At 38.4% G+C, this 21,618-nt stretch overlaps 1 protein-coding gene across 2 annotated transcripts; it reads left to right on the forward strand.

Annotated features, from left to right (window-relative positions):
- The first annotated feature begins 7,502 nt into the window (after positions 1-7,502).
- Positions 7,503-12,984, forward strand: LOC114289730 (GDSL esterase/lipase At2g03980). Of its 2 annotated transcripts, XM_082900213.1 has the most exons (8): positions 7,566-8,479; positions 9,030-9,182; positions 10,675-10,912; positions 11,270-11,412; positions 11,509-11,685; positions 11,790-11,843; positions 12,286-12,544; positions 12,643-12,984. In XM_082900213.1, the coding sequence occupies exons 3-8, from the start codon at positions 10,909-10,911 to the stop codon at positions 12,831-12,833; spliced, it is 828 nt and encodes a 275-aa protein (XP_082756339.1). In that variant the 5' UTR covers positions 7,566-8,479; positions 9,030-9,182; positions 10,675-10,908; the 3' UTR covers positions 12,834-12,984. The 2 variants fall into 2 exon arrangements, with proteins under 2 accessions (XP_082756341.1, XP_082756339.1); XM_082900215.1 differs by lacking the exon at positions 11,790-11,843 and having other exon boundaries at positions 7,503-9,182.
- The last annotated feature ends 8,634 nt before the right edge of the window (positions 12,985-21,618 follow it).

Below are 21,618 nucleotides of genomic sequence, written 5' to 3' on the forward strand. Positions count from 1 at the left end.
TGTAAGGCCAATAAGGAGGTTTACACTACACCTACCAAAGCCAAGTGTGTGATGACTTAACCAACAAAAATCAAAGTTATGGCATGTCAAATGATGGCCAAAAACCTACTGAAATGGAGCCAATACATGCTAGAAAGACATGCTACTTTGCAAGGCTATAAGTAGGTTTACACTACAAGTATAAGAAGCATGCAAGAGGTGACCAAGATAGACCAAAACAGAGTTATGGCAAGTCTAGAAAGTCACAAAAACATGCTTGAAAAGAGCTAACATAAGCCACAAAAAGATACTACATTATAGAGCTAACAAGGTATGGCATGGAGAGACAAGGAGGGGAGGCTATCCCCTCCCATTTGGGACCTCAAAAAAAGCTTTTTACCACTGAAAATCCTTTGGATTTCAGTGGTTCTAAGGCCACGAAAAGTTGTTTTGAAGGGCCTTAGAAGATGGCTCAAAAGCTATACAAGTCAAGGAGCAAAAGGGAGGAAACACCTCCTAGCCAAACAAGGCACAAACCAACACTTTGAGGACTGAAAAACAGAGTTTTCTTCAGTTCAAAACCAAGCCAAAAATAGTTTAAAAGGGTGGCAAAACAAGCATGCAAGAATGGCCAAGATAGTGTACAAAAATGAGCTTAAAAGATGGAGATGCTTACCCTTGAAGCACAGCTGCAAAACAACTACTTTTCTGAGCCAAACAACCTTCAATCAGCCCAAAAATCAGTTCCAAAAGACCTCATCCCATGGATATGCAACTTTGATAAAGAATGCCTAGGCCAACTAGTTATATTTCTCTACTTCTATGCCCTTCTATGCACAAAAGGGTAAGAGAGAGTGAACTATAGAAAGAGAGGCAGAGATTTAGGTCTAAAAATTCTATAGAGAGAGGAGTTTTTAGAGAGAGAGAGGCCCCAAAACTTGCTCAAGAAGTTCTCCCTTTGCAAAATGGGAGATATGGCTCATATATAGCAAAAAGCAAGAGTTAGTTCGAAATATCTGTTTATGGAACAGCTGGAGGTTGTAGAAAATAGCTGGAGGGAAAATATTTTCAAAAAATCTGAGTTTGGGACCTGCCAGCCACTTTTCTGGTCGGCCAACCACTTTTTCTGGTCGGCCGACCACTTTTCTGGTTGGCCAGCTACTTTTTCTGGTCAACTGATCACTTTTCTGCTTTCCAGGTCTAACTTCAAATAGGCATAACTCCTTCATCTGGACTCCTTTTCAGGTTATTCTTATATCCAAATTGAAGCCCCAGAAGTAAGATTTCCAATGGTGGCAGCCTTGCATCAAAATTCCAACTGTGCAAAAAGTTATGCCTATTTTTATGAAGCCACTCAGTTTCGATCCTTCTCGGATTCATGCCAAACTTCTCCCAAACTAGTTTTCTTCTCTCCTTTCTCATTTTCTTCAACTCCAAACCCCTAAACAAGGTGTTTTGAAAGATTTTTCAAAGATTTCATCTCTCTTTCATTCATTTCCACTTTGTTCTCGCTTGGTTTACCGAAAGGCGCAACATTTAACAAAATGCGAGCATTGGAACATCGTAGGAACTTTGTTTCAAAAATGTTTTGAAAGAGAGGGTTTTAAGGTCTAAAAACCATTCAAAACAGCTTTGGTCCAAAATGGGGTGTGAGGTTAGGATTTGACTCTCTTCTTGCAGAAGGAATCGAACCTTTGCACTGCACAACTTTCAACACCAAGTAAACCATTAGTAATGGCGCCCAAGTCTTAAGGGTGGTAAAAAATGGGGTGTCTACAGAAGTACTCCGAGAGTTTCACCATTCACGCCTTGCGGTGCATTTGGGAGGCACAAAAATGCATCACGATCTGAGTCGCCAATTTTGGTAGAGGGCTATGAAAAAGGATGTGGCAATATTTGCATCGAGGTGCCTTACTTGTCAGCAAGTGAAGGCCAAACAGCAAAGGCCAGCGGGTTTGTTACAACCCTTGCCTATAGCCGAGTGGAAATGGGAGCATATCACGATGGATTTCGTTGTGGATCTTCCGAGGACTCAACGAGGTAGTGATGCCATATGGGTGGTAGTTGACCGGTTGACCAAGTCAGCGCACTTTATTCCTATGCGCGTAAGAGATTCGGTAGATTACCTTGCTGACTTGTATATTCGGGACATAGTGAGGTTGCATGGGGTCCTAGTGTCGATTGTCTCAGATAGAGACCCATGTTTCACTGCCTAGTTGTGGCAGAGTTTGCAGAATGCCTTGGGCACTAGATTAACTTTTAGTAAGGCTTACCATCCTCAGATTGATGGGCAGTCCGAGCATACTATTCAGATACTTGAGGATATGCTTAGAGGCTGTGTCCTTGACTTTAAGGGGTCGTGGGAGAGACATATACCCTTAGTGGAGTTTGCTTACAACAATAGCTTCCAATCGAGTATTGACATGGCACCGTTTGAGGCCTTGTATGGCTGACCGTGTAGATCGCTAGTGTGTTGGGCCGAGGTGGGTGATGCACCTTTGTTAGGTCTAGAGTTGGTTCGGGAAACGATGGAGAAGGTGGAACTTATCCGTAAGAGGTTGGCTACAGCCCATAGTCGCCAAAAGAGTTATGCCGACCGTAGGAGGAGACCTTTGTCATTTGAGGTGGGTGATCATGTCTTTTTGAAAATATTACCTAGACGGAATTTGATGAGATTTGGAAAGAGTTCCCCTCGGTTTATTGGCCCTTTTGAGATCCTTGAGCGGATTGGGAGGTTGCATACCGTTTAGCATTGCCGCCGTAACTTTCTGGAGTGCATGATGTGTTTCATGTTAATATGCTTCGGAAATATGAGCCGGATCCATCGCACGTGCTGGATTGGACCGACTTAGAGGTAGACGAGGATGCCTCGTATGAGGAGAGACCGGTAAGGGTCTTGGATAGACGGGACTAAGTCTTGTGAGGCATGACGATTCCCTTGGTCAAATATTGTGGAAACATCACAAGGTTGAGGAAGCAACTTGGGAACGCGAATTAGAGGTCCGAGAGAAATATCCGGACCTATTCATTGATATTTGAGTACGTGTTAAAAATTTTGTTTTGTTGATGAGCTATAAAAGCATTGTATATGTTTTGGTTTGTAAAACATTGCATATGTTGAATGTGTTTTGGAAATACAAATATGTTATAAACATTGAAGATGTTTTGGAAAACATGAAGATGTATGTGTTGGAATTAATTGAATTTCGAAAGAATGCATGTTGGTAATGTGTGTTGAATTACATTTTGTGAAATTGTTCTCTTGAGAAAAGATGAATTGACCAGTGGATGGGTCATGGTGATAAAGGTTGAATGATAATCGTTTTGAAAGTTGAATAAACATGATTTTGAAACTTGTATAAAATTTCGGGGGCGAAATTCTTTATGGGGGGGAGATTATAGCGATCCAGGTTTTATCCCGACCTTTATTGTGTTCTGGACTCGGGTTCCGTGGTTGTATACTGTTGTCTATGTCTTGTTTCCTTCCTTTTACTCTTTGTATTTGAGTTTTGGGTCGTGTTGGGTGAGTTTGGAACAGGTTGGTTGTGAGTTGATTCAAATGGTTGTTGCCCAGGTTTTGGCTTCTTCGCTTGAGCGAGGCTTTTTGCGCTCAAGCGAGCCTTGGGTTTTTGCTTCTTTGGTTGAGCGAAGGTTCTTGCGTTTGAGCGAGGATTGAGAGTCCTTAGGTTTTTTCCTTAGACGTAGCTTTCGTTTGAGCAAGACGTGTGTTATTTGATCCTTCACTCGAGCGAGCACTTTTGCGCTCAAGCATGCGTTTGCGTTGGTGGCAGACCTAAAGCTTTGCATTGTGCGCTCGAGCGAGGCCTTTTGTTGTGTCTGGTCGCTCTAGCGACAACTCCTTCACTCGAGCGAGCCTCGCATATATCAGTTTGCAGCAACGTGATTTTATATCACTTTTTACTTTCTTCTTCCCTAAAAACCCTAATCTGGCTGCCTCTCTCTCTAAAACTCTCCCTCTTTCTACAAATACTCCTTGTTCTAGGGTTATTCTACCCTACTCCTTTTGTTAAAAAGCTTGAGCATTGCGTGGGCTTCCCTTTGATCTGAAAAATGTGGGATTTGAAGCATCTTTGGGTTTCTCTCTTCTTCTCCTTTGAGCTTTTCCATTTGAGGTAAGGATAAACTACTCTTTATTATGAGTTTTAACCTAGAGATGTGTCATTTTGTATAAATGGTTGGATGTAGGAAGTTTGGGTGAAGTTAGAGTTTGGGTGTTGATTTGTGAAAGAGGGGTTTTCAATTTGAACTCCATATGTGTATGTGGGGTCTTAAAAATTGGGTTATTGGGGAATAATTGTTGAAATGGTGAGATTTAGACCGTTGGGTCAATGTTTTGGAATTGGGGGAAAATGCTCTAATGTGAATTAAAGAAATTATTAGTATAAATAATGAAATCAATGTGGAAATAAGAAATTGGTTTGGGAATTATGAAATTGGGGGAAAATGTGATTAAAAAGTATAGTTGGATTGATAAATCACACACCTATGGAAAAGTTGATAAATTATCTGTTGATAGATTTAATTATCTGTTTAGAAATATCTGTTTTGGGCTATCGGTGGAGGATAGCTATAATTGTTGTAAAAAATGCATGAGGATTAGGAAAATTGAAACTAATCAATCAGATTATGTCATTGAATATGACGGTTGGATTAAACCATTGAATATGTGATCTGATTCGTCATTGTATATGACAACGTGTTTAAATACATTGTATGTGTATCTTTGTTTGGGAGGAGATAGGGGATGTACTCCATTGTATGGGAGGAGATAGGGGATGGACTCCATTGATAATTAAGTTGGCCAGAGTGTCCAGGGTGAAAGTCCTGAAATCTTATATATTATGGATGCCGGTTCCCTCGGACGTAGTTCCGTAAAATGGCAAGAAATAGAAGTGTTGAAATGATGGATGTATTAAATTGTGAACCATTGAGTTGTAGTCTTATCTTGGTTGTTTTTATAATAACGAATTTGGTTAATTGATTTTATCCGAAACGGAAGAATGGAAATGAGTTGAAACGGTGGTTAACTATATTGAATGAAATTGAAAGAAATGTGTCTGTTAAGAATATCCCTCATTGATCTGATGCTCATATTTTAGTTAATTCTCATATTTGGTTTAGCATATCTTTATTGTGTTTTGGCTCAACCTACTTGGGACACCATTTTCAGGTATAGGTGACATGCCGCCTCCAAGGTCTTAGCTTGGGAGGTTTAGGAGTTGAAGGCTCCGTTTTGTTGTTACATCTTGTGTATATATGTTTTCTTTTCAAGCCAAGAGCTCTAATTGTAAAAGAGTTAGAACTCTTCTTTTGTTGTAACCAAATGATAACTTGGAAATCTATAAGCCCGTAGGACATTATTTTGTTGTTATCAGTTAGAAACAATTATGAATGTGTAATGTACGTAATACACTTTGTAAAGAAGACTCTGATGAATAAAAATATATTATTTCTATTATGCTTATAGACTTAATGAATGAATGATTTGAGTCTTATTTTGAGGGCTTCACAGCTTTGGTTTAAAAAGATCCAAACGAAAGAAAAAAAAAATACTAAAAACTTAAAAATTAATAAATTAAAAAAATTATTATTTTTTTTACTTTTTATCCATCTTTTTGTAAAAGTTCAAAATCTTATTACTAAGAAGTTCAATTTTTTTCATCTTATTATATTTTAATTAAAATCACAAAAATTATTTCTTAAACGAATCATAGTAACTTGATTTTTAGGCTAAAAAAATAAAAATAAATATAAAAAGTCAAAAAAATATTTGAAAAGTAAATCAAATAAGTCAGTTATTCACGTTTTTTCAATATAATTAAAAAAATCATTTTTAAATACATTAAAAAATTTATTTTATAAAAAATGAAAAAAATCATTAAAGATGTGAAATTCCAAAAGACCAGTAAGTGTTCATTTGGGATGTGGGTTGATTTTTTGACATTTTGATTTTTTGACTATTTTTGTCTAGGGCTAAAAAGTCTCGTCTGCGATACGTTTTTTGGCTTTTTTGATTTTTATGGGAGAAAAAATGAAATGATTATGATTTGAATGTGATATTTTGTCTTATTGAGATAAAAATTATATTTTGTCTTTATATAATTAAAATAGTCAAAAAATTAAAAAATTTGACATGCCAAACGAAACATAAATAGTATATCTTTATTTGTTTGTTGATGTGCTTTGGAAAGCGATGTTGCACCATTTGGTTTTGGTCATCATTGGAATTATTCGATGCCTACGGTATTATCATCCCTCAATTTCTAATGTTATATTTATTTGAGGGATGTAGGAGTGTTTTGGGAAGATATTTAAAAGTTATTTTTTAGTTATTTTTTTGAATTTTTTATGAGAGAGGGAAGTGGGTTAAAAGTTAAGAAGTGATTTTTAACCCACTTCCCAAAATAGATTGTACTAATTTTAATTATTCATATGTGCACGAATCTATTAGAAAATAGAAAGGTAAGAATAAGGTCGAACAAATTTTAGGACTGGAGAATAATCAATTAATTTTAAAATAAATTATCTAATCCAGTTGAATAATTCTTGAATTTTAATAAAATAAAAAATTATAAAATTGTAAGATATTGAAAATGATTTAATCAAATAAATAAAATACTAAGACAATGCAATCTATCATATACATCATATTCGTAATAATAAAATACTAGGACAGTGGAATCTATCACATACATCATATTCATCATATTCATATTGAAAATGCGGTAATAACTTTCAGAACTTCAAGGGGGTGAAATATAATTGGACCAAATCTCAGGGGATGTCAATATAATTTATCAAATTTATTTTGTATGAAATTTATATTAAAATAATTACCATTTAAAAATAAGAAACATCCTATTAAAATTTCGCTTTAAACCTCGTTGATAGTTTCTCACAGTGATGTAAGAGTGTTTTGGGAAGATGGTTAATTTTTTTTTTTTTTTTTTGACTTTTTTGTGAGAGAGGAAAGTGAATTAAAAATTGAGAAGTGGCTTTTAACTCACTTCCCAAAATAGGTTGTACTGATTTTAATTATTCATACGTGCACGAATCTATTGGAATATAGACAAGTAAAAATAAGGTCGAACAAATTCTAAGACAGTGGAATAATCAATTAATTTTAAAATAAATTATCTAATCCAGTTGAATAAATTCTTGAATTTTAATAAAATAAAAAATAATAAAATTGTAAATATTGAAAATGATTTAATCAAATAAATAAAATACTAAGACAATGCAATCTATCACATACATCATATTCATAATAATAAAATACTAAGACCGGGAATCTATCACATACTCATATTCATCATATTCATATTGAAAATATGGTAATAACTTTCAGTACTTCAAGGGTGAAATATAATTAAACCAAATTTTAGGATATGTCACTATAATTTATCCAATTTATTTTGAATGAAATTTATATTAGAAAAATATTTGAGCACTCGAAATTCCTGAGGTCCAAATAGGCCGAATTCAAAACGATGTGGTTTTGATTTTTTTTTTTTTTTTTTGTTTCTTTTTCTCTCTTTTATCTGTCAAGCAGAGGTAGATTCCGAGCCCGAATTCAATACGACGTGGTTTTGATTTATTTATTTTTTATTTATTTTTTCTCTCTTTTATTTGTCAAACCGAGGAAGAGAGTAAGAGAGCGAAGAAAGGGAGAGAGAAGAAAGGGGAGCCGATCTTCTCACGCCGTCGCCGTAGCCGTAGCCGTCGCCGTCGCCATCGCCATCGCCATCGCCATCGCCGCCCCTCCTCCTCCTCCTCTTCCGTCACTGCTGCGACCACCACTGACGCCGCTACACCACCTCCGTCGCCGCCCTCTCTCTTCTCCTCTTCTCTTTTCTATATGCATATGTGTGTGTGTGTTTCATGTTGATTTTCCAGATCTGTATATGTGTGTGTGTTTCATGGATTTGTGGGTTTGATTTGTTTCATGGATTTGGCTTTGATTTTCATTCCAGATTTGGCTTCTCCCCTATCTCTTTCCTCTCCTCTCTTCTTCTCTCTTCTTTCTTCTTCCTTCTTCTTTTGCGAGTCATGGAAAGGAAGAAGAAAAGAAAAAAAAAAAGAAAAAGAAAAAAGAAGCCAAGACGACATGACCTAGCGGGACTGACCATGTATATACAATTTGTGCTTATAGAATTATATTAATCATTGTTTGAGATTGACTTTTTTGGTAACTTTTTTTTTATGTTTTTTAGAAACTGAAAAATTATTGCCATATTTGAAAAGTTGCTAAAGAAAAATTATTGTTATATTTGAAAAGTTGCTAAAAAAAATTATTCGTGAAAAATTTGACTTGGAGCCAAACACCCACTCAATCTCTATATATATTTGCTTGGAGCCAAGTCTCTCCCAATACTAAAGTGCAAGTTATTCCACTGCACTGCCCAACTTGTTTCAAAGGCTATGGAGAAGGTTTTTTTAAAGACGCTTTTCTTTGCCATCCTCCTTGTGTCTGTGTCTGGTTAGTCTCTCTCTCTGTCTCTCTCATAAATTTGTGGAATATGAATTACTCCATAATGAATGTGGTCTATAAATTTAATTTGTTGAATAATTTTTCTCAGTACATAGTGGTGCTGAAACACCTAATTAGTCACTAATCACTAGTCCAGCTGCTCTGTGTTCTAAGAAAACTGAGAAGCAAGCAAGCAAGCGATTAAACACTCCCATATACCTATCTTGATCCCCTGCAAGTATCAATTAGCAGTATAGCACTTTAAATGATCTCTCATTCACTTTTACATATCAGAATTACAGTATATTCTTGACAATGACTTCTTCTTTCAGCTCTGCTCTTGTATGTCATCTCATTAATTTTTTTTTCGTCTTTTAAAATCTCTTTTAACAGTCAGTCGTCTAGCTGGTATAGAATGTTAGAATTTATCTATAAATACATACATACATACAGACCATCTCTTCTGGTAAAAAACCACCCGTATTCATTATGGGTACGCTAATTCTTTTTTTACTTTTGCTTTCTTCTTCTTCTTGTTCTCTTCCGTTCATGACTCAAGCATCCGCGTTGTTTGTGTTCGGAGATTCAACTATTGACGCAGGAGACAACAAGATTGAAAGTTGTATCACGGAACACTTTTACCCTTACGGTGTCGACTACAACAATCAATACACCGGCCGCTTTACAAATGGATTAACTGCCGATTTCATGGGTACCTTACTTACTTACTTACCTAACATTATTTTCAAGTTTCCTTGAGTTTTGTTTTTGCTGTGAAGGTTATTGTGTATTGGTGTTTTAGGTGTTATTTTTCATGAGTGTTTGTTTCTGTTGCAACCTTGCCAAATATTGGTGTCTTTCTGTTGAAGTTTTTTTTTTTTTTTTTTTTTTTTTGGGTGGTTCTTTCTCTCCCTTTTCATTATCTGGCTATACTCTTTTCAAATTGGACCTGTTGCCAGTAAAGATTTCATTTTCCATATAAAAAAAAAAATTGAAAAAAAAAGAGGAAAAGATTACACTGACCAATTCGATTGTAAAATCTGTAAGAATATATGGAAACCATTATCTATAGTTGTAATGTTTTGTTATATGTATATTTCTCAATTTTCAAAAATCGTAAAATTAAAAGTTTTGAATTAATATTTTGGAGATATCTTAAATTTTCCTTTTAATTTTTTTTAGAGAGAATAGATTTAGGAAAATCAAGAAAGGAATTTTTTATTTTTTATTTTAAAAATCAAAACTAATGAGATAATTAATATTTTTTTATAATTATTGGTTTGATGGGTTAGTCAGTAGCTTTTTAAAAAAAAATTAATTTTCAATTGAAAAATTTAGATATTTAGTTAAAAATATTGGAGTTCCCAAATGATCACTTTTGGTTAATATATAGTATAGATATTCACTTTTTGTTTTACCAATAATAATTTCATTTTTTCTATAAAAAAAAATAAAAAGATTACCCAATCAGTTGTAAAATCTGTTGAAATATGTCAATAGTTGTAAATGAAATATATAGGGTTAAAATCAACATAAAAAATAGTAGGAAATATTTTTAAAAACTAAGATTACATATCGAATTAAATTTATTATGGAAGGCAAAACTAGTCAACACCTTCCAAGGCACTTTATATGGCATAAAATCAATCAGTGGAACCTTTTACTATTTTATTTTATTTTTTTAAATTTTATTTTAAAGTAGTAAAAATCAATTTTACTATATGGAAAAATTAGTGAAACATTACTCTCTAATTTCTGGTAGTAAGAGGGATCCAATATGATTTTTCTTATTAGTTAAGGTTTCTCAATAATATTATTAGAGAAATTTTAGTTTGTCATTCAGAAATTTCACAAATTTGTGATTTGTAAGATCACTTATATAAGTTCATGAAAATTTACGTAATTTTTTGTAAAGTTACATATGGTGTTATGGTGGATATTACATGCCAGACTTCTTTTATCAACTCTGCTCTTGTATGTCTATCTATCTCATTAATTTTTTTTGTTTTTTTGTTTTAAAATCTCTTTTAATAGTCAGTCGCCGAGCTGGTATAGAATGTTAGAATTTATCTATAAATACATACATACATACATACAGACCATCTCTTCTGGCAAAAAACCACCCATATTCATCACGGGTACACTAATTCTTGTTTTACTTTTGCTTTCTTCTTCCTCTTCTTCTCTTCCGTTCATGACTCAAGCATCCACGTCGTTTCCTGCGCTGTTTGTGTTCGGACATTCAACTGTTGACGCAGGAAACAACAACAAGATTGAAAGGGGTATCACGGCAAACTTTTACCCTTATGGTGTCGACTACAACAATCAATCCACCGGCCGCTTTACAAATGGATTAACTGCCGCTGATTTCATGGGTACCTTACTTACCTACTTACTACTACAACAATCAATCCATCGGCCGCTCTGCCGCTGATTTCATGGGTACCTTACTTACCTACCTAACATTATTTTCAAGTTTCCTTGAGTTTTGTTTTGCAGTGAAGGTTATTGTGTATTGGTGTTTTAGGTGTGATTTTTCTTAGGTGTTTGTTTCTGTTGGAACCTTGCCAAATATTGGTGTCTTTCTGTTGAGGTTTTTTTTTTTTTTGGGTGGTTCTCTCTCTCCCTCTTCATTATCTGGCTATATTTTTACATTTCCAGTTAATAAAATTTCCTTTTTCCAAACCAAAAAAAAAAGGGTAACTTATTATTAGTACTAGTACTATATTCTCTGATTATAGTTTTTTCTTGATTCTCCCTCATACATTTGTTGATCTTATTATTATGGTTTCTTTGCAGCTTTCTCTCTTGTAGATGTGCCACCGTGTCCTGCTTACCACAACTTGACAGAGAGTGACAGAAAAAGAACTACCATCGCCATGGCTGGGATCAATTATGGGTCTTCTGGACGTGGTATCTTTACCACCACCAGACCCCGTGAGGTGAATGAAAAAAAAATATATGTAGTTATTCTTTTCTTCCTTCCACTCCTTTTTAATCCGTGACCTATTTTGGTTCCTTTTCTTTTCTTTTCTCAGAGTGAATGCTTCAATTTAGAACAACAGATCGACTTCTTTAAGGAGACTGTACAAGAAGACTTGCCATATTTGATTCCAGACCCTGATGCTCGCAAACAGTATCTTGCCAAATCTATCTTTTTCATTTCCATGGGAGCCAATGACTACTTTTTCACTTATCCTAAATCAAACACAAAGGTCCTCAATCTTTCCTCCTTTCTTCTTCTTTTTCTTTTCTTTTTTTCTTCTTCTGTACTATTACCGTACGGAGTCTTAACGACTAGAATTTCATTTATTTGTAGGACCCTAATGAGTTTGCAATCTCTCTCATCTTTGAGTTGAAGATCTACTTAGACGTAAGTGATCTTCTATTAGAGCGATCGATGTACCTAAGACTGCTGTTTACAATGTGTGTAGGGTGTTTGGAATTATTTTATTTTATTTTTTTGAAATATTTTTTGTTGACTTATTTTCGTGTGAACTTGTTTTAAAATTTTTCAAAAGTATTTAGGCTTCTGATTCTACTCAAATGAGACGAATCCAAAAATTAAAAAGAAAAAAAATTGAAAGCAATTCATAAAAGTTAAAAGCGAGTTTTTAAGCTTATCTTGGCATTTTAATCTTTATTTGGAATTTTTCAAAAATGTTTTACTTTTTAAATTCGTCTACATTGACATAATTTACATAAAAAAAAAAAGTCACTAAAAGTAAAAATACTCGAAAAAAGATGTCACCTTTTTATTTATTTGTTCCCAAACAAATTAAATCCCTTCTTCAATTTTTTCTTTTTTTTGGCAGATATTATATGAGATCGGAGCCAGACAATTCATCGTGAACAACATAGGTCCTCTTGGGTGTTTGCCATCTCTTAGATACAAGACTACTTCTGGGCAGTGCAATGAAGACATGAACAATCTTATCATGCCATACAACTATCGGCTTCCTAAGTGGCTTAAAACTTGGACTCATTATGATTACAGTGGTAGTGGTATTACCTTTGTCTTGGCAGATAGCTATGGTCTTCTTAATCATATGGTCTACCACCCTCAAGAATTTGGTAATATAATTTATTTATATATTTAATTTGTTACGGTTTTGGAGTCAGAAAAATGTACACAGTTTGTTCATTATCTTTTTCTTCTGTTGTTGTTGTAGGGTTTAAAGATGTAAAACACCCATGTTGCGGACAGGATGTAAATGGGGAATTAGAGTGCCCCCCCAACGCCACTCCGTGTAGCAACAGAGATGAATATCTCTTCTTTGATGGTGCACATACCAGCCAAGTGGCCAATCTTGAATTCGCTCTATTATGCGCCAATGCAACAATCTGCAGAGTTATTGAATAAACATGTTTATGAAGTGTTTGGGATGAAAAAGAAGCTCTCTTTTTTGTTGAAGTTATGGGGACAACAATTAATTGAATGGTGAAATATTTAGTATTTTTTTAGGGTTGTGAACATTTCTTATCTTTTCTATACCATTTATCTTTTTGGGCAATTACCATTATGTAGTTTTTAGAAAAAATTATTTACAGATGTGTTTGGTTTTCTGCTTCATAGAGTATATATAATTTCCTATGGATGAGTAAGATGGATAATTGCATTTACTAATCAAAAAAATAATGTTATATACAAATAAATTTCTTGTTTTTGTAATTTCTAAACACAAAGTTAATGAAACTCACATAAACTCATTGTGTCTAATAATAAGAAAATAATATTAAAACATCTATTTATATGTAGTATTTTCTACAAGTATTGGGTAGGCCTTGAGGGTTTCCAGCCAGTGTGGTCCTTTGGCCACCAACTAACTATTAACCTTACTAGATATGTGTATTTTTTGTATAAATATATTATTATACTATAATATTTTAATATTAAATTATTTTTATATAAAAGAATTGTGGGTGAAAGCGAATGGTGAAGAATAAGAAAAATTAATGGTGAAGGAAATATCATACTATTTAAAGTACTGCACTAAATTAGGTAGGACAAGAGGAGGGCAAACTAGTTTTTTTTTTCTTCAAGATAATCTCAATACCAAGTCTTCCATCCATGTGATTCACAGGGTTTGTTTGTCACAATTTATAAGAGTTGATTATAACTTATTTTAATTTAAAAATTTGTACCAAATTATTTGGTATTGTTTTTGCTTATAACTTTTTAGGCAGAAATAAGTTAAATAAATTGAAAAAGTCTGATTATATAAAACTTAGGAGAGGAGTATTTTTTATTTCTATTTTCTAATTATCAATTTTTAACTTTTTTTTTGTAACGCCCTCAAAATAATAACATTAAACCCAACAAATAAGACAGACATTGATAGTCAATCGTTCCGCATTCTTTCATTTATCAGAGTTTCATTACAAAAAGTATTACATGTTAACAACAAAAGCAAAATGCCTTACAGGCTTACAGCTTTCCAAGTTAACACTTGGTTACAACAAAAGAGTACTAACTCATACACGTTAAGCCCTTGGCTTAAATTTACATGTAATACATCAAAAGTAAATGACAAAAAGTATGTCCGCCTCTAGCCTCCCAAGCTATGTCCTTGGAGGTGGCTTGCTTCCTGCACCTGAAAATGATATTCCCATATAGGGTGAGCCACAGCCCAGTAGAAATACACTAAACCAACCATGAACAATGACTAAAATATTAGCAATTGATAGATGGCCAACACTGATACAATCACATAAATCACATATTTATGTCATACGACTTATGAGTCCAAATTACTTTTCATTTTCCCCTTTTCAACAGATAGGCATATAAGCACTACCCACATTCTCAACAGATATGTATAACAACAATATCCACAGATAAGCATATAAGCTATATCCACATTCTACAACAGATATGTATAACCACAATATCCTCAGATAAGCATATAAGCTATATCCACACTTCACAAAGATAAGCATATGAGATCTATCTTCACTTCTCTAGACAAGCATATGAGCTGTATCTACGGAGTTCATCCCCTATCTTCTCCAAACACTATCCGGTTTAGAGGTACATCCCCTATCTTCCCCTAAACCGCGGAGTACATCCCCCATCTCCTCCTCTACACATATTGTATACAAACACATTGGTTCTATATACATTCACACAATACATATAGTTAATGTATTCTAACAACCGTCAAATTCCATGACACACTTCATTGATTAGTTTCAGTTTGCCTAATCATCATGCAATGTCTACAACAATCACGACTATCCTCCACCGATAGCCCAAAGCAGTTATTTCTAAACAGAAAATAAATGCACAAATGGATATTCAATCAACATTTGATTTCCTCATTTCTCACAATTAATTATCCCAATTAATTAAACAATGTAATTAGGTCAATTCCCATAATTAACATTTCAACCCTTAGGTCCCATTTTCATCAATGATTTGACATTTATGCCATTCCTCTATTCCAAACATGCATCTAGGTTTATTATAAATAAAACCCCAACTTTTGTAAAATTGCACAAAAGTCCCAAACTTTCACAAAATTACCAAACCAACCCCAACATCTCAAAATACCAAAATTTAAAGACAAAATCCATAGAGAGGAGTAGGATATCCCTACCTCGAAGTTTGAGCCAAAAAGGAGATGAAGACTCGAAGATCAACGTACTCCAAATCTCAACTTTTTCAGATTAAATCAAAGCCCTCAACGCCCTCTATCTTTTTAACAAAGGCCCTAGGCTAGATTCACACTCTAGGGAGATCAATTCTTAGAGAGAACATAAGTGTAGAGAGAGAGGGTCTCGGATCTAGGGTTTGATAAAAAGAAAAGGTGAAAAAGTGATGTTCAAAATCGCTACTGTCCGCTGATATAAAACACGCTCGCTCGAGCGAAGCCTTGGTCGCTCGAGCGACCAGACACAGAAAACTCTCGCTCGAGCCAAGAAGCCCTCGCTCGAGCCAAAAACTCAAAAGTGCGCTCGAGCGAAAGAATGCTCGCTCGAGCCAACAACTCAACCTTACAGGTCTGCAACCAGAAGCACGCTCGAGCGACCAACTCCTCGCTCGAGCGAAGAACAAACCAGACCGCTCGAGCCAAGAAAAGCTCGCTCGAGCCAAGAAACACAACTCTCAGGTCCAGAACCAGATGCAAGCCCTCGCTCGAGCGAAGCCACTCTGGCTCGACCCACCAGACACGAACTCAACTCTCGCTCGAGCTACCAACACCTCGCTCGAGCGAAGGTCTAAAAATCTGGGCAGCAACACTAGGCTCCCAAACACAACCAACCTGAAACAAACCTGCCCAACACATCCTATAACTCAATATACAAAGTAAAGAGGATGCAAACAAGATAATAAACAACTACCAACATCCACGGACACATGTCCGGATCACTGTACAACAAGGGTAAACCCGGGATCGCTATAACCTCCCCCCCTTAAAGAATTTCGTCCCCGAAATTAAACACAAGTTTTCAAAACAAGTTTTCCTCCATTTTAAACAATGTTATACCATAACATTCAACAATTCGACCCATTACCGGTCATCCCATCCCTTTAACAAGAGGCATTTCACAATATGTATACAACATATGTACTTTCAACATGCATTAGCATTATGCATTAACTTTCCAATTTCAACAATATAATCAACATATATAATGTTACATTCAACTTCCATATGAGGCAAGTTCCCAAAACATACTTCCAATAAACCAAACATTTTCAATGTTTCACAACTTAAGACATATATAAAAGCTCTTAAGTTTAACAACAGTTCAAAATGTAAATACAAGATTACATATCAACAAACAAGTCCGGATATTTCTCGCGGACTTCCAACTCACGTTCCCAAGTGGCCTCCTCCACTCCGTGATGTTTCCACAAGACTTTCACCAAAGGAATGGTCTTGCCACGCAGGACCTGATCCCGCCTATCCAAGACCCGAACCGGTCTCTCCTCATACGAGGCATCCTCATCTACCTCTAAATCGGTCCAATCCAACACATGTGATGGATCTGGCTCATACTTCAACCTCACCAATCCTCTCAAGGATCTCAAAAGGACCAATAAAATGAGGGGATAACTTCCCACTCTTCCCAAACCTCATCAAGCCTCGCCTAGGTGATATCTTCAGAAAGACATGATCACCTACCTCAAACGCCAAAGGTCTCCTCCTACGGTCAGCATAAGATTTCTGCCGACTCTGGGCTGTAACAAGCCTCCTACGGATAAGCTCAACTTTCTCCGTCGTCTCCCTAACCAACTCCGGACCCAACAAAGGTGCATCACCCACCTCGGCCCAACAAACTGGAGACCTACACGGTCGGCCATACAAGGCCTCAAACGGTGCCATACCGATACTAGACTGAAAACTGTTGTTGTAGGCAAACTCTACCAATGGCAAGTGCCTCTCCCACGTCCCACTGAAGTCCAGGACACAACCCCGAAGCATATCCTCGAGGATCTGAATAGTACGCTCGGACTGCCCGTCAGTCTGAGGATGATAGGCCGTACTAAAGGTCAACTTAGTGCCCAAGGCACTCTGCAAACTCTGCCACAACCTAGCCGTAAAACGAGGATCTCTATCTGAGACGATCGTCACTGGGACCCCGTGCAATCTCACTACGTCCCGAATATACAAGTCGGCAAGATGATCCACAGAATCTCTCACGCGCATAGGAATAAAGTGCGCCGACTTAGTCAACCGGTCTACAACCACCCAAATAGCATCACTACCCCGCTGAGTCCTCGGAAGACCTACAACGAAGTCCATAGTGACATGCTCCCACTTCCACTCGGCAATAGGCAAGGGTTGCAACAAACCCGCTGGCCTCTGATGCTCGGCCTTCACTTGATGGCAAGTAAGGCACTTCGATACGAAAACAGCCACATCTCTCTTCATACCTCGCCACCAAAATTGGCGACCCAAATCCTGGTACATCTTAGTACCTCCCGGATGCACCGCAAGGCGCGAATGGTAAAACTCTCGGAGTACTTCCTCTCGGCAGGACTCCGGTACAAACCAACGGTCTCGGTATCTCACACTCTGGTCGGGATACACCGTCAAACCCTTCTCAACTTTCCCACTGGAGATCTTCTCTCGGAGGGACTCTACCTCAAGGTCACCTCTCTGTGCCTCTAATACTCTAGTCACAAGTGTAGGTTGCGCAACAACAGAAAACAAGGCCGCAGCCTCAACAGATTCGCCCAGTAGCAAATCAAACTCACCAAGTGCTCCCAACATCTCCCATTCCCGGATGGCTATACAAGCTACATCACTAATGGTATTCCTACTAAGGGCATCGGCCACAACATTGGCGTTTCCCGGATGATAGTGCAACTCAAAATCATAATCCTCGATGAACTCCATCCACCTCCTCTGCCTCAAATTCAAGTCTCTCTGTGTAAACAGATACTTCAAACTCTTGTGGTCCGAGAACACCTCGAACCTCTCACCATAAAGGTAGTGCCTCTAGATTTTCAAGGCAAAGATCACAGCCGCTAACTCTAGGTCGTGTGTGGGGTAATTCTTCTCGTGTATTTTCAACTGACGTGAGCCATAAGCTACCACTTTCCCCTCCTGCATCAGCACACAACCCAAACCCTCTCGTGAGGCATCACAATAAACCGCATAACCCAACCCTCTCTCCGGAATAATCAACACCGGAGCGGTGGTCAATCTAATTTTCAGCTCTTGGAACGACTTTTCACAAGTCTCACTCCACACAAACTTGACCCCCTTCCAAGTCAGTCTAGTCAACGGTGACGCTAACCTGGAGAAATCTTTCACAAACCGACGGTAATACCCAGCCAATCCCAGAAAACTGCGGATCTCAAACACACTCTTAGGCTGTGCCCAATCTTGCACTGCCTCAACCTTGGATGTATCAACAGACACCCCTTCCCCGGATACCACGTGGCCTAAGAATTTGACTTCCCTCAGCCAGAACTCACACTTCCCAAACTTGGCATACAGCCTATGGGCTCTAAGCAACTCAAGCACCACTCTCAAGTGTTCTTCGTGCTCCTCCTCTGAAGGCGAATAGATAAGGATGTCGTCCACGAAGACGACCACAAATCGGTCTAAGAACTCCCGGAAAATCCGGTTCATCAAGTCCATAAAGAGTGCCGGTGCATTGGTAAGCCCAAATGGCATCACCAGAAACTCATAATGGCCATACCGTGTACGGAATGCCGTTTTCGGAATATCCTCTTCCCTGACCCTCAACTGGTGGTAACCCGATCTCAAGTCTATCTTAGAGAAACAACGGGAACCCTTCAACTGGTCAAACAAATCATCTATACGGGGCATAGGATACTTATTCTTAACCGTAGCCCGATTCAACTTCCGGTAGTCAATACACAATCTCAAGGCACCATCTTTCTTTTTAACAAAGAGGGCCGGTGCTCCCCACGGCGAAACACTAGGGCGAACAAAGCCCTTATCTAACAATTCCTGGAGCTGAACTTTCAACTCAACCAACTCTGCTGGAGCAAAACGGTAAGGTGCCATAAAAATCGGCGCCGTGCCGGGCACTAAATCAATAGAGAACTCTATCTCTCGGTGAGGTGGCAAACTAACAAGATCTTCGGGAAAGACATCCGAATACTCACAAACCACCCTCGGCAACACAATCTGAGACTCATCATACTCACTACTCTCAAAGCTAGCAAGTAGACCACTAAGCTCACTTCGCCCTCGCGAATCATACCCTGGTGGCAAAACACTACCAACCCGGTCTCCCAAGAAATGGAACCACTCCCCGCTCAAGGTACATAACGTGACCCTCTGGCGGTAGCAATCGATAACAGCCCGGTATGACGATAGCCAGTCCATACCCAAAATAACATCAAAACCCTTCATGGGCATGACAACAAACGGAAAAGGAAGCCTATAGTCGGCGACCTCAATATCACACCCTCTAACACCTGTTTCAGGATCAACTCACCACCCAAAGGCGATACCATACAAATAGGAGATGCTAACTGTGCTAACTCCAATTCCAAAACAGATGCAAATGCAGCAGATACAAAAGAATGAGATGCACCCGTGTCTATCAACACACTAGCAACCGAGTTGCAAAACAGAAAAGTACCTCTCACTACTGATGGAGCCGGTACTAAATCCTGCGCGGTAACAGCATACACGCGCCCTGTAGGCCCCTGGTCTACCTGCTCACCTCTCGGAGCAAAAGACTGCTGCACAGACTGGGATGACGAAGCTCCCGGATTGGCCCTCGAGGCCTGCACAGACTGAGCTGGCTGAAAATCCTGCGTCTGCCGAGAACCAGACGCTCCCGAAGTGGCACTCAACTGCGGGCAAAACCTCTTCAGGTGCCCAGGCTGTCCACACTGATAACAAGACAAGGGCTGCCCCCTGCCCATACTCAGACTCTGCGGTCTAGCTGAAGAAGAAGCAGCTCTCTGATCCCCACCCTTCTGCGGGCAAACAGAAACCTTGTGACCCAGCTGGCCACACTTGTAACAGGTGAATTCTCCCTGACCACCTCTCCCGGAGCCTACACTCGGCACTGGGAAGGTCGATCTAGCAACACCACCCTGCGACTGCTGAGGGTTAGAACCCCTCTGCCTCCTGCCATCACCCTGGCCATCTTGGCTCCTCTTGGAGCCTCTCTGCCCCTCATCCTCCTCCTGCATCATGAGCTCCATATGAGCTGCAGCGTCCACTAGGTGTCTATACTCCCGGATGTAAGACCCACCAACCCTCAACTTGAGGCCCCGCCTCAACTTCCGCTCAAACTCAAAGCAACGGCGTTCCTCAGACTCCACCAGTTCAGGTGCGAACCTGGACAGACTGGTAAAAGTAACCTCAAACTCGGCCACTGACAAGCCCTGCTGATTAAGCCGGCTAAACTGGTCCCTCAGCTTCTCCCTAGCTGCTGCAGACAAAAACCTCTCCTGAAAAGCATTTATAAACACCTCCCAAGTACTACCAACACGAGCCTTCTCGTACTTCCACCATTGACCCGCATCTCCCTTCAGTTGGAAGGATGCCAAGGTCACTTTCAGTGCTCCGTCCTCAATGCCAAGCATCTCGAACGTCTTACTCATTTGCTCTAGCCACTCATCAGCCTTCAGTGGCTCCTTCGGATCCCGGACAAACTCATCCGGATTAGACCGGAAAAACTCTCTCTTCAAGAAAGAAGGCCCTACCTCAGCTGCCTGATTGCCAGCTCTAAGAATACCCAAAGCTCCTGCTATCTCTCTGGCCAAGGCACCTATGGCCTGCTGACCCACTGGCTCGGCCACATTGGCCTGACCAACACCCTCCTGCACTGCCGGAATCTCACCCGGTAACGGTACTTCCTGCCTCGCAGGTCTACCACGCCTAGCACCTCTTCCTCGTCCTGACATCCTAATAAAGGTAACACAGAACATTAGCACATTCACAAATGTGCCAAAACTAAACACTCACGTCCTAATGCATGGACAACTGTAATTCACTCCACATAAGCACATAAACACATAAGCACTTACGAATTTCATTTCCGGATAATGATAGTCCCGAGGCGTTACTAGAATTCCGGTTAGAAACAGCATTGATCAAGTGCTTTTCCAACAAGACTCCCAGAAACCCAAGGATCCAATCAACATCCTAGAAATTAAATCCCATACCCACATAGTCACATAAGCATGTTATCAATTAAGCACATAGCATATGATACTACATCTAAGTCTCTATCAAGCGAGACAAACCCATTGTGATACTAATCACTTCCCACGTACCCAAAGTATTCGAACCCGGTACGCTCTGATACCAAGTTGTAACGCCCTCAAAATAATAACATTAAACCCAACAAATAAGACAGACATTGATATTCAATCGTTCCGCATTCTTTCATTTATCAGAGTTTCATTACAAAAAGTATTACATGTTAACAACAAAAGCAAAATGCCTTACAGGCTTACAGCTTTCCAAGTTAACACTTGGTTACAACAAAAGAGTACTAACTCATACACGTTAAGCCCTTGGCTTAAATTTACATGTAATACATCAAAAGTAAATGACAAAAAGTATGTCCGCCTCTAGCCTCCCAAGCTATGTCCTTGGAGGTGGCATGCTTCCTGCACCTGAAAATGATATTCCCATATAGGGTGAGCCACAGCCCAGTAGAAATACACTAAACCAACCATGAACAATGACTAA

The sequence above is a fragment of the Camellia sinensis genome, chromosome 12, assembly GCF_055761805.1.
Source record: "Camellia sinensis isolate YWXY chromosome 12, ASM5576180v1, whole genome shotgun sequence".
Classification (NCBI taxonomy): Eukaryota; Viridiplantae; Streptophyta; class Magnoliopsida; order Ericales; family Theaceae; genus Camellia; species Camellia sinensis.